This window comes from Staurois parvus, unplaced genomic scaffold, assembly GCF_062004578.1.
Source record: "Staurois parvus isolate SC_StPar_1 unplaced genomic scaffold, SC_StPar_1.0 ptg000609l, whole genome shotgun sequence".
NCBI classification, from domain to species: domain Eukaryota; kingdom Metazoa; phylum Chordata; class Amphibia; order Anura; family Ranidae; genus Staurois; species Staurois parvus.
This window is the reverse complement of record NW_028318405.1, coordinates 553,698-563,678: the sequence shown is the minus strand read 5'-3', so window position 1 is coordinate 563,678 and position 9,981 is coordinate 553,698. Positions and strand designations below refer to the sequence as shown.

General features: G+C 42.5%; 1 protein-coding gene across 1 annotated transcript; it reads left to right on the top strand.

Annotated features, from left to right (window-relative positions):
* Nucleotides 1-2,963: 2,963 nt before the first annotated feature.
* On the top strand, nucleotides 2,964-3,902 carry LOC149449631 (olfactory receptor 11L1-like). Its single transcript, XM_089693001.1, has one exon. The coding sequence runs from the start codon at nucleotides 2,964-2,966 to the stop codon at nucleotides 3,900-3,902; it is 939 nt and encodes a 312-aa protein (XP_089549127.1).
* The last annotated feature ends 6,079 nt before the right edge of the window (nucleotides 3,903-9,981 follow it).

Sequence of the window (9,981 nt, the reverse complement as noted above, 5' to 3'; positions counted from 1 at the left end):
TGACGCCCACCCAGAACTGGCCGGCCGCAGTGCTTTGGATCAGGGTAAACCCTTGTATGGGATAATATCTTCATTTTCTGCTTCCTGGGGTAGAAGTCAGTGAGGTTGGCATGACAATTACTTACATGGTAAAGATTCGGGGTTCTTCAAGTTATATGTCAAATAAGTACAAATACAGAGCACCAGCAAGGGATATAAGAAGTCAAAGGTTTAGGGCAAGTTCTTATTATTGGTAATAGTGTACAAAGGTCCAATGCATCAGATTTTTTTTTTCTGTTTGTGTCCCTGTTGCAGATGTTCCCTTGATTACTGTCTGATGAAACTGTTGTCAGTAGAAAAAAGTAAGATTAAAGATTTCCAATGGGGCTCTGGTTGTCAGTACAAATTTTAGAGTGGGTTCTAATCCTTCTCTGCTCAATCCAAAACTGAAAACATTTTTTTTTAGCTGGGCATACACTTTAACCTCCCTGGCGGTATGATTATTTCAGATTTTTGGTGCTGAAAGCGGTACCATTTTTTTTGCATGGAAATATGTAGTTTTTTTATTGTAGGTTGTAATTTTTAGGAATAACTCACTGAAATCTGTCCTAACAAGAGTCTAGTAAACATCCAGGTAGGATAAAACTTAAAATACAAAATCATAAATTATAATTTAATAAATAATCATAAAAAATAATAATATAATAGTAATACGTTTAACCTCCTTGGCGGTATTCCCGAGTGTAGCTCGGGGTAACATTTCAGTACCAAAAGCGGTAACCCCGAGCTACACTCGGGAATACCATGCGGCGCTGCTCCGGCATGTGTTCTTCACTTACCTTACCCTGCGCTCCCACGATGTGTCCCCTGCAGCGTCCCCGGCCATCTCCTCCGGCCGATGCCGGCATCCGGCTTCTGTGTCCTGTCCCTTTTTTTTTTTTTCATTTTACACAGTAAAACATTGCTGTTTCAACCTATTTCACATACATGTTGTCCCGAGTGCTTTGTCCTGCGCCCTGCCTGCATTTTGTCTGTTCTTTCTGCCTGGAAACTGAGAAATGTCCATGGCGTCCAAAAAGTGTCCCTTTAGGTCAAAAGCGGTTTAGATTAGCTAGAGAACAGCGATAGTAAATCAAAACCACTTACAGAATTGAGTGATAATGATTCTTACCTTGTCCTGCGCTCCCGCGATGTCCCCCCTGCAGTGTCCCCGGCCATCTCCTCCGGCCGATGCCGGCATCTGTCTTCCGGGTTCATTCCCTGCGACGTCGGGACATACGGGGGACGGAACTGGCGGGAAATTTGAAAATGACAAAAAGTGACATTCACTAAATACACTAAAATCACATAGTATAACATTCCTGTATCAAACCATTTCACATACATTTTGTCCCGAGTGCTTTGTCCGGCGCCCTGCCTGCATTTTTACTGTTCTTTCTGCCTGGAAACTGAGAAACGTCCATGGCGTCCAAAAAGCGTCCCTTTAGGTCAGACGCGGTTTTAGACCGGCTAGAGAACAGCGATAGTAAATCAGAACCACTTGCAGAATTAAGTGATAATGATTCGTGGGGGAAATTCGTCATCAGAAACTGAAAACGATTTTGCGACTGAGCTCAGCAATGTGCGAACTTGGCGCTCTATTTTACATTTCAGTGTTTTTGGTTTGATTATATTATTGAATTAAATTTTTTATTATTTTTATGATTATTTATTAAATTATAATTTATGATTTTGTGTTTCAAATTTTATCATACCCGGGATGTTTACTAGACTCTTGTTCGGACAGATTTCAGTGAGTTATTCCTAAAAATTACAGGCCTACAATAAAAAAAATACATATTTCCATGCAAAAAAATGGTACCGCTTTCAGCACCAAAAATCTGAAATAATCATACCGCCAGGGAGGTTAATTCAATAATATAATCAAACCAAAAACACTGAAATTTGAAATATAGCGCCAAGTTCGCACATCACTGAGTAAAGTCGCAGAATCGTTTTTAGTGTCTGATGAGGAGTTTCCCCCACAAATCATTATCACTCAATTCTGCAAGTGGTTCTGATTTACTATCGCTGTTCTCTAGCCGGTCTAAAACCGCTTTTGACATAAAGGGACGCTTTTTGGACGCCATGGACCTTTCTCAGTTTCCAGGCAGAAAGAACAGTCAAAATGCTGGCAGGGCACAGGATAAAATGTATGTGAAATGCTTTGAAACAGCAATGTTTTACTATGTAATAATCATTTTAAAAAAATGATATTTTTTAAAAATTTCAAATTTGCCACGGGTTCCGGCGCCGATGCGTCCCGACGTCACAGGGACCGGAACATGGAAGCCGGATGCCGGCATTGACCAGAGGAGATGGCCGGGGACGTTGCAGGGGACACATTGCGGGAGCGAAGGACAAGGTAAGCGCTGCAGTGAATCCCTGAGCAACGCCGCATGGTAAGCCCGAGTGTAGCTTGGAGTTACCGCTTGTGGTACTGAGACTTTACCCCGAGCTACACTCGGGAATACCGCCAGGGAGGTTAAGGGTCAAGGGTTCTGGTAGGGGAAGGGTAAAGTGATAAGGAGAGCTGAGTTGTAAGTTATTTCTAACACAAAGCGTGGGTATACCTAATATTACACCCACAAACACATTCTGCTATTTATATTCTACTACACCTCCTGGGTATGGGAATGCTACACGTGTGAGACCTTTTCACTGGTTGGACTGATTATCTACCAGACGTTGTATCTTGTGTATCTCACAAATTAACCAATTGTTTCAAAACCAATGTATTATACAGGTCACCTCTTAACAAGTGACCAGGGAATATAGCTTAATGTTGCATCATCTATAACAGTTCCTGTTCCTAGAAGCCAAGCAAGCCTAACCTACTATTATGTGACTGCATATTATATTATATTATAAATCATATTATCGATTGCTGTAATACTCCATAATTTTATTTATTTGCACTGATAACTTTCTTTCAGCTCTAGGTAATGAATCAAACAGTGGTCACCTGTTTCATGCTCCTGGGTTTTCAGAATATTCCTAGCTACAAAGGTTTCCTCTTCCTAGCATTTTTGCTCTTCTATGTGGCCACCATATCAGGCAACCTCCTGATCATCTTCCTGGTGGCAGTAAGTCAAAGTCTTAGCTCTCCTATGTACTTTTTCCTGAGCCACCTGTCATCTTGTGATCTTCTCCTCAGCTCGGTGATAGTCCCTTTGATGATGAACATTATATTGAAAGTCAAAGAGTCCATTTCATTCTTTGGATGCATTACCCAGTTTTATCTTTTTGGAGCTCTGGCCACAACAGAATGTCTTCTTCTTGCAATTATGTCTTATGACCGTTACGTGGCCATATGCAACCCATTACGATATTCTTTGATCATGGACTTTCCGAGGTGCACCCAGTTGGTTTTTTGGTCCTGGTTTTTAGCATTCTCTGTCATGTTGACCACGGCTATTCAGATGGGTAGACTAGATTTCTGCGGTCCCAACGTTATTGACCATTTCTTCTGTGACCTGGCTCCTCTCCTACAGCTATCATGTTCAGACACAACTTTTATGGAGGTTTGTAATCTTATTACAGGTCTTCCAGCAACCTTTATCCCTCTAATGTACATCAGTGGTACATATATTTTTATCTTTATCACAATAGTCAGAATACCTACCAAAATTGGCAGACAGAAAGCCTTCTACACTTGTAGTTCCCACTTGACCGTTGTGTCCATCTATTACGGGACTTTGGTTGTTGTCTATCTATTTCTCTCTAAAGAGCATGAATTAAACATTAACAAAGTACTTTCATTGCTATATACAGTGGTCACACCCTTGCTAAACCCTATTATTTACAGCTTCAGAAACCATGAGATCAAAATAGCTTTTTCCAAATTAGTTTTCACGAAAAAAAAGCAACTTTGGGATAAATGAGAATTAACCACAGGTATTAGAAATATATTTTATTAAAAGGATCCTGCAGTGTGATGTGTTGCCCAACAAGTATTACAAAATGGTGGTTTGTGGATGTATAAAATGGTTGTGCAGAAGTTAGAAATTGTTTATGCATTGATGGCATTAAAAAGTATCACTGGGTCAAAAAAAGGCTGATGTATGGGTTGACCAAGACTAAAAACAGAAAATAAATGTATTTTTTTTATACTGAAATAATGTTCTTCTTAGGGTTGATATATTAAGTGCAAATAAATTGTTCACTCAGAAATGGAAGATTTAATTTGAAAGGAAGTTTTTCTAGGAGTTGAGTGTGGTGAAAATTCACTTTTCAATGTATAATCAATCACAGAGAAAATATTTTTAAAAAATGACTTGCTGTCAAGGATCCGGGTATGACCAGAAATGTGTGGGAACACAGGCGTAGTCAGGGCTGGAGAGGTGGAATGGTCAGGCAGGCCGTCAGGTACTGTCAGGCACCGCCCGGCGGGATCTCTACTACCTACAGAATGGGATTCCCCAGGGCGCGGAGTCTAAGCCCCAGTCTGCCTTTTCACCAGAGCCCCTGATGGTGGGGATGGACGTGGCGCAGGACTGAGACCAGGTCGCGGCCCCTGAGTGCACCCAACTGTGGTAGAGGGGTCCGCCGAGAGTATGTACCGGGGGAAAGCCTGACGTGAAGAGGCTGGCAGACCTGGTAACAGGGACAGATCCGTGCGGGATGGATGGATCGTCTGGGTAGCGTCAGGCATAGTCAGGCAGGCCAGGTCAGCAACGTGTGGGCAGCGAGATACCGGAGGAGCAGGCAGAGAATAGTCAGGGTCACAAGCCGGGTTCAGTAACTCACGGGCAGCGCGGTACAGAAGATCAGGCAGAAGGATGGTCAGGCAAGCCAGGGGTTCAACAGGAGACGATCAGCAGAGGTCAGGATCAAAGCAGGGTCAGCAACTAGGCAGATAGGCAGGAACACAGGATACCAGGTACAGGGGCTCATGGGAAACATACACCAAGGCCTTGACTGCAGGTCTGGCCATTCCTTAAATACACTTCCTGCAATCAGCTTCAGGTGATGGCTGATTGCAGGAGTGAGCTTCTGGTTGCTGAAAGCACCCGCTGGCCAGCCCTGGTACTGCAGCCCACACGGCAGGTGAGTCCCACCACCAGTGGTGAATCCATTCCTGACACTTGCATATAATTGGGTGGTAGACCACAGCAGAGCTTCACTTCATTCACTTGGGGAAAATGAATGTACATATTCCAACTTCCCTTGAAAAGTGAATAGTCTATTTGGCTTTAGTAATTCAACTCTAATAACTCTTGTGTTGTGGTAATAAATATCCTGAGTCATTCTTGAAACTACCCTGTCATGAAATTTGAATTCTTCTAGGGATCTTCAGGCTAGTGGGAGAACCACTGAGCACAAAGGGGGATCAAGGGATAGAAACTCCCCAAAGTGTCAGTTTCTGCTCAACAATTTCTTTGAACCCGAGTGGCATGCCTGCAGTTATATAAGTATTTACTCTTTGCTTTTGCATAAACACCTTTACGGAGAAAGTAATTTCCCCCAGAGATTCGAAAAATGTGTATTTTATGCATGTATTTATGTGCTTTGCAGGGAATTAAGTGTATAAAAGGACCTCCAACTCACAAAATCTTCCCCTAGAACTAGAGTCAACTAATTCCCATGAATGGGAGAAGAGAAACAAAGGTTTGGTGAGGTGGTCCCCTTATACTTGGACAATCCAATTGCAACAATATATCATGTAAGAAATATTGTGAACATATTGTATGTTTGATATAACCAAACTTTTAATACTGTTGACCATCCCCTCCTTCACAAAAAACGCCATTCTCTTGGTCTCTAAGACTCCGCTCTCTCCTGGTTCTCCTCCTATCTATCACAGCACTCCTTCAGCGCTACCTATAACTCGGTCTCCTCCTCTCCACCTCCTCTCTCTGTAGGAGTCCCTCAAGGTTCTGTCCTTGAACCCCTTCTCTTCTCCATCTACACCTCCTCCCTTGGTCACTTGATAAACTCCCACGGCTTTAAGTACCATCTCTATGCTGATGACACACAAATCTATCTTTCAACTCCTCACCTCACCCCTTCAGTCTCCTCCTCACCTCACCCCTTCAGTCTCTTCTCGCATTACTAACCTACTAAGTGACATATCGGCATGGATATCACTCCACTTCCTCAGACTAAATCTTTCCAAAACTGAGCTCATACTATTCCCTCCAGCCCGTGCCCCCTCCCCCGACTTCTCCATCAAGATCAATAACACAACCATCAGTCCCTCCCCTCATGCCAGGGCACTAGGTGTAATCCTAGACTCCCATCTGTCCTTTCAGCCCCAAATCCAATCACTGTCCAAAACTTGTAGGCTTCACCTCCGCAACATCTCCAAGATACGCCCGTTCCTAACCTCGGAAACCACTAAGCAACTTATTCACTCCCTGGTTATCTCTTGCCTTGACTATTGTAACTCCCTCCTCATTGGCCGACCTCATCACAGGCTATCCCCTCTTCAGTCTATCATGAATTCTGATGCCAGACTCATCCACCTTACTAACCGTTCTGTATCTGCCACCCCTCTCTGCCAATCCCCCCACTGGCCTTCACTCAGTGTCCTCCACCCCTCTCTGCCAATCCCTCCACTGGCCTCCACTCAGTGTCCTCCACCCCTCTCTGCCATCCCTCCACTGGCCTCCACTCAGTGTCCTCCATCCCTCTCTGCCAATCCCTCAACTGGCTACCCATTACTCAATGAATAAAATGCAAAAAACTAAAAATCACATATAAAGCCATTTATAACTCTGCCCTAAATTACATCACCAATCTTGTTTCCAAATATCACTCAAACCGTCCTCTCTGCTCCTCCCACGACCTCCTGCTTTCTAGCTTAGGGATCAAGCAGGAAAGAAGAGTAAGTTAAGGAGAAGAGAGCAGATTCAATTAAGGAGAAGAGTGTCGAGGATACTCAGGAAACCTGTTGGCAGTCACATGATCGGGAAAGGTCCCGATCGAAAGAGGAGATCGGGACCTTTCCGTAAGTACCGGACATGTGTGCTGGGAGCTTGCAGGGCGCGCACTCTCAGCACATATGTTTTTTTTAATTGCACACAAATGTGCGGCCGCTCCGCGTCTAGGCCCAGACGCCGGGAGGCCACACATTTGTGTGCGGCTGGCGTGAAGAGGTTAAGCTTTGGCAAAAAAAAAACCGGGAAGCTGATTGGTTTCTGTGCAGAGCTGCACCAGATTTTGTACTCGCCAGTTTTAGTAAATCCTCCAAATGTGTCAGTGTATTGGAAGCTATTGTAGGGAAAGCTGTTAAACTTAAATTCTGGGGTGCAATGTAGGGCCCGGTGTCAGAGAGTTGGGTCTCCGTCAGAGGTCCTGGGTCTTACAGCAGGACAATGACCCAAAACACACGTCACAAAGCCCCCAGAAATGGTTTCAGACAAAGCGCTGGAGAGGACTGAACAGGCCAGCAATGAGTCCAGATCTCAATCCCATAGAGCTCCTGTGGAGAGATCTCAGACCAGCAGTTGGGAAAAGGAACCCTTCCAATCTGAGAGACCTGGAGCAGTTGGAGGAAGAAGAGCGATCCCAAATCCCAGTAGAGAGGTGGAAGGAACTTATTGACGGTTACAGGAAGTCATTGATTTCAGTTATTTTTTACACAGGGTGCGCTACCAAATATTACATTGAGGGTGCCAATAATTTTATTCAGTCCATTTTTGGGGGGTTTTATGGAATGTGTCAGATTTGGCTTTTTGTTTCTCCACTTTTTTGTGTTATACCGATACAAACAAAAAAAATGAACACAAGAATGCCAAAAACATTTGTAATTGCAACCATTTTCTGGTCAAAGTGGTTCATTATCTGACAGAAATGCAGGGTTGCCACAATTTGTGGCCGTAACTGTATATTTAATTTTGTGTCTGATTTAAGGTGAGTGGTTACTTTTATTTTGAGGGTTATTTTTTAAGGGCTTTTTTAATAGGTTCAACTTTTCGTTTAATTTGTATTTATTTATTTATGCATTAGATTAAACTTTTTCTTTTTTTTTTGTAGTAAGCCTTTCCTTAAAAATAGTAGGATTTTGTTTCAGGTGGTGACATTTCGAGGCTTTAATTTTTGGGGGGTATATTAGTTTTTGTTTTATGCTGATAAGACATTTATTTAGGTTACTCATTATACGTTATTATATTATGTTTTTGCTGTTTTAATGAGGTATTAGTGCAGGTATATTCCTGTGTAGCTTGTTTTCCGTACGCTGTAACGATGGGCTCACATATTGTGGTTGCGGGTTGTTGTTTCATAGTTGATTGATTCTCCTACATCCATATATTAATTCATCTTGCTTGTCCCTATTCTCCAAAGGGAGAGGCAACTTCTTGTTCTGGTTCACACAGCATCCAATTCATGCCTCGTTACCTGTTGCATCTCTAATATGGAAGAAACACATCTCATCCAGCATGATTTCTTCTATGTTCATTGCTCTGCCTATTTGAATCTGTGTCAGATCTAATTACTGAGTAGATCTCACCTGCAGAGTTCTAGAATAGACTCAGGGATTGTGGGAAATTGTATTTCTTCACAGGAAGTGTCAGGTCTCACACCACAGACAAAGGTCATACATTAAAATGTGCATGCCTCATGTCTAAACAACAAAACTCATGACACGTACACTCACCGGTCACTTTATTAGGTCCACCTGTTCAATTGCTTGACAACACAAATTGCTAATCAGCCAATCACATGGCAGGAACTCAAAGCATTTAGGCATCTAGACGTGGTGAAGGTGACTTTCTAAAGTTCAAACCGAGCATCAGAATGGGGAAGAAAGGGGATTTAAGCGACTTTGAACATGGAATGGTTGCTAGTGCCAGACTTGCTGGTCTGAGTGTTTCAAAAACTGCTGATCTACTGGGATTTACATGCACAACCATCTGCAGGGTTTACAGAGAATGGTCCGAAAAAGAGAAAATATCCAGAGAACGGCAGTTGTATGGAGGAAAATGCATTGTTGATGTCAGAGGTCAGAGGAGAATGGGCAGACTGGTTCGAGATGATAGAAAGGCAACAGTAACTAAGATAACAACCAAGGTATGAGGAATACCATCTCTGAATGCACAATATGTTGAACCTTGAAGCAGATGGGCTACAGCAGCAGAACACCACACCAGGTAGCAAGGGGTACCTAATTAAGTTGTCAGTGGGTGTATGTGAAGATTCAGGCCTCATGCACACTTGAGCTCAAAAGCGTCTGCTTTACAGGTGTTTTACTTTTTTTGTTAACTTATGTGTCCATGAACACATAGTTACATAGTTACATTGTTAGTATGGCTGAAAAAAGACAAAAATCCATCCAGTTCAATAATGAAAAAAAAATGTATAATCCTACACCCACAGTTGATTAAAAGGAAGGCAAAAAACCAAGCAAAGCATAATACAATTTGCTCCTGCAGGGGAAAAAAAATTATTTCTGATCCCTTTCTCTATAAATGTTAGTATCCAGTTATATTGTGTGTATCCAAGAAAGAATCCAGGACTTTCCTACAGCAATCCACTGAGCTGGCCACAACCAACTCTTGAAGGAGTCTATTCCACATTTTCACAGCTCTCACTGTGAAGAAACCTTTCCATGTTTGGAGATTAAATTCCTTTTCCTCCAGACATAAAGAGCGCCCCCTTGTCCTCTGTGATGACCTCAGGGGGAATAACTACACCGAGTTCACTATATGAACCACTGATGTATTATACATGGAGATCATATCCCTCTTATGTATTATACATGGAGATCATATCCCCCTTATGTATTATACATGGAGATCATATCCCCCCTTATGTATTATACATGGAGATCATATCCCCCTTATGTATTATACATGGAGATCATATCCCCCGTATGTATTATACATGGTGATCATATCCCCCTTATGTATTTTACATGGTGATCATATCCCCCTTATGTATTATCCATGGAGATCATATCCCCCTTATGTATTATACATGGAGATCATATCCCCCCTTATGTATAATACATGGAGACCA